Below are 3,415 nucleotides of genomic sequence, written 5' to 3'. Positions count from 1 at the left end.
AATGTACCAGTCAGTTTCCCAGGATAATGCAGCAAAAGGCCCCTCCCCCAATTGAGTCACTGATAACTCCTAGGACTGTTCAAACCCACAGGCTTTGCCTCTGCTTTTGTTTCCTCTGAAAAGGTCAAAATGCATGGTGTGGCAGGCAGTGCTCCTGAGGGTGGGTGGGGTGGGCTGTACCACCTAGGGCAGGGATTTTTTTTTTCTTTACCTGTCTTTTGGTTGCTTGGGCTACAGAGAGTCCCATGAACTCTGGTTAGGCATATTTGTCTGGATGGGCTGAAGGCTATATTAAGCTTTAGACTGAGCTATAAATTAGCTTCCTGCCTAATTGGGGATACAGAACAGACTGCAGGGTCAGAAATTCTCTTTTTTACGTGTAGATCAATTTAGAACTAGAGAGAGAGGCCCTCTGTCTTAGATCTTCATATACAGAGCTTCTGGCCTGGCATCCACTCAAATGCTACTGTAATCAGGGCTGCAGGGTGGGCTACCAAAATTTTTGCTTTGGCAGGATTGGAGACACTATTCAGCAGTAAACCTAGCTACCCATTACCTTCCCTGCCTGTGTGAGGTTGCAGAATAGAGGCCAAGGTTGACACTCCTCAAGTTTGGGAAGTTAATTAGACAGAACTATGCACCAAGCTCTCTGGACAGAAAGAGATGGCATCTTGGCTCTTAAGAGAGAGAAAGCTAAGTAGTTTTCCAGGTGCTCTGCCCAGTCTTCTTGGTTGGGTAGGGCCAGGAGCCACACTCAATAATTGACAGCATTATTAATTAGCTCCCTTGTCTGGGTGGAGCAGCAAAAATAGCTCCAAAGCTAGTAAATCACTGCCCTCAAGTTTCCTGACCAAACAGGGCCACATTCTTTGCTCTTGATCAGCAGCACTGCTTGCTGGATTCTCCAATTAAATGCTGCTGGACTAAGCAGCTTCCTAGATGCTCTAGCCAGGCTTTCTGGTTGGACCAGGAGCTAGATGTAGCAGTGGCCAAGGTTTTGAATTAGCTCTCATGCCTTGATGGAGTGGTAACTAGGCTCCAGGGCTGCCAAGGCTTTTTGTTTGAGGTCCTAATGTAGGCAGACCTGCACCCTGCCAAGTTTCCTGGTCAGACTATGCCACTGTATTGGCTATGCAGATATGCAAAGCCACTGGTTGGGGATTCTACTTAGGGGCTCTAAGTAGGAACTCAGTCTGTCAACCAAGAACTGGTTGCTCCTTCCCTCTTCTCCATCACAATCTGAATCCCAGTGGTTATCCCTTCAGGTTATGACCTTACCACCGAAGAACTAAACTAAAATGCTGATTGTGGTAAATGTTCCTACACCTAAAAAGTCAATTAATACTTGACAAAGTAGGCAAGAACATACAATTGGTTCAAGACAGTGTATTCAGTAAATGAGCTAATTGGACAGATACATGCAAAAAATGAAACTAGACCACCTTCTTAAAACATGTACAATAATGAACTCAAATTAGATTAAATACTTCAAAGTAAAACTGAAAGCAATAAAACTCTTAGAAAAAAACACATAGACAGTAAAATTTCAGACATTTCTTGTAATAATACATTTTCTGATATATATCCTCATACAAAGGAAATGAAAGAAAAAAATTAATGACTAGGACTACATCAAATTAAAATGTTTTTGCATAGCAAATGAGACTATTAACAAAATGAAAAGAAAACCCACTGATTGATAGAATATAGTCCCCAATGATACATCTGATAGGGGTTTAATATCCATATTTTTAAAGAACACATACCACTCGATACCTAAAAAACAAACAATCCAATTATAAAATGGGCAAAGGACCTGAACAGATACTTCTCCAAAAAAGACATACAGATAGCCACTAGACATATGAAAAAATGTTCAACACTAATCATCAGAGAAATGCAAATTAAAACCAGAATGGTATCTCACCTCACACTTGTCAGAATTATTATCACCAATAAATCTAGAGATGACAAGTGTTGAGGAGGGTGTGGAGAAAAGGAACCCTCTTGCACTATTGGCGAGAATGCAGGTTAGTGCAGTCACTGTGGAAAACAGTCTAGAGTTTACTCATAAAACTTGCAATGGCACTGCCTTATGACCAATTGATTCTGCTTTTGTGTATATATATGAAGAAACACAAAATACTAACTCAAAAGAATATATTTTTTTTGGAGAAGCTACCTAGCTACCCTGTAGAACTGCTCCCTCCCCAGTTCTTCCCCTCACTATTGCCTGTCCATGGGTTATGCATATATGCATATAAGTTTATTGGTTATTCTCTTCCCACCTCCCCTTCCATCTGAAATATATCATGTTTCAATTGGTTCTGGATCTTTTTTGTTCATCAGTTTATTTTATTCATTAGATTCCACATATAAGTGAGATAATGTGATATTTCTCTTTCTCTAACTGGCTTATTTTGCTTAAAACAATACTCTCTAAGTCCCTCTATGTCTCAAAGTAAGATATCCTTTTTATAGCTGCATGGTATTCCATTGTGTAAATGTATCAAAGTTTTTTAAATAAAGTTTTACTTTTCAAAATGTACAGCTGGTGAGATCTGTTGTTCATGCATCTTCCCCAGCAGCTGGGGCATCCTGACCTTTGGTGTTTCTGGTGTAAATCACTTGAGCTCCGTGCTTTGAGACTAGTTTAATAAGTCCTTTACTAAGGAGCTCCTGAAGGGCTGCCCTGGCCAAGGAGCCGCGAATCTTCAGTCTCTTGGAGACCACAGCTGGGGTTATCAGCTTGTAGTTGGGAACTTCCTTACAGAGCTTGTCATATGTGGCTTTGTCAAACAAGACCAGGTTATTGAACTTGTCCTGAACTTTGTCTTTGAACCATTTCTTCTTTTTGGCTTTGCTCCCCAACTTGTTCAAGGGGTCTTTGTCTTTCTTGGCCAAGTTTCCAGAATCTTTCTTCTTCTTGTCATCCTTGGGTGGCATTTTAGGACTCAGAGAGCAGAGATGCGCTGCTGCCTTGCCAAGATGTTGGCCCGAGAGGTGTATCAAAAATTTTTAATCCATACATCTACTGATGGTCACTTGGGCTGTTTACAGATCTCAGCTATCTATATATATATAAAAGCCTAAGCAACCATTCGACCATTCGACCATTTGATCAGTAGCTATAATGCACACTGACCACAAGGGGTCAGACACTCAAAGCACAGGCATGGAAACATAGAACAGACTGATGAATCTCAGAGGGAAGGGGGGATAGGGAAGTCGGGAAGACATTAACCAAAGATTTTATATGCATACTAGGGGTCCCTCGGCCTGGCCTGTGGGGGTTGGGCTGAAACCGGCTCTCTGACATCCCGGTGGAATCCCAGATTGCGAGAGGGCATAGGCCAGGCCAAGGGATCCGTGCACCAGGCCTCTAGTTATAAATAAGGCTGCTATGAACATAGGG

At 41.8% G+C, this 3,415-nt stretch overlaps 1 protein-coding gene across 1 annotated transcript; it reads right to left on the bottom strand.

The window, feature by feature from the left end:
- Positions 1-2,568: 2,568 nt before the first annotated feature.
- LOC103298545 (40S ribosomal protein S25-like) lies at positions 2,569-2,946 on the bottom strand. The gene has a single exon (XM_054716057.1). The coding sequence runs from the start codon at positions 2,944-2,946 to the stop codon at positions 2,569-2,571; it is 378 nt and encodes a 125-aa protein (XP_054572032.1).
- Positions 2,947-3,415: the final 469 nt, after the last annotated feature.

Source organism: Eptesicus fuscus, chromosome 1, assembly GCF_027574615.1.
Source record: "Eptesicus fuscus isolate TK198812 chromosome 1, DD_ASM_mEF_20220401, whole genome shotgun sequence".
Classification (NCBI taxonomy): Eukaryota; Metazoa; Chordata; class Mammalia; order Chiroptera; family Vespertilionidae; genus Eptesicus; species Eptesicus fuscus.
Note: the sequence above shows the minus strand (reverse complement) of the source record. Positions and strands in the feature narration are given on the sequence as shown.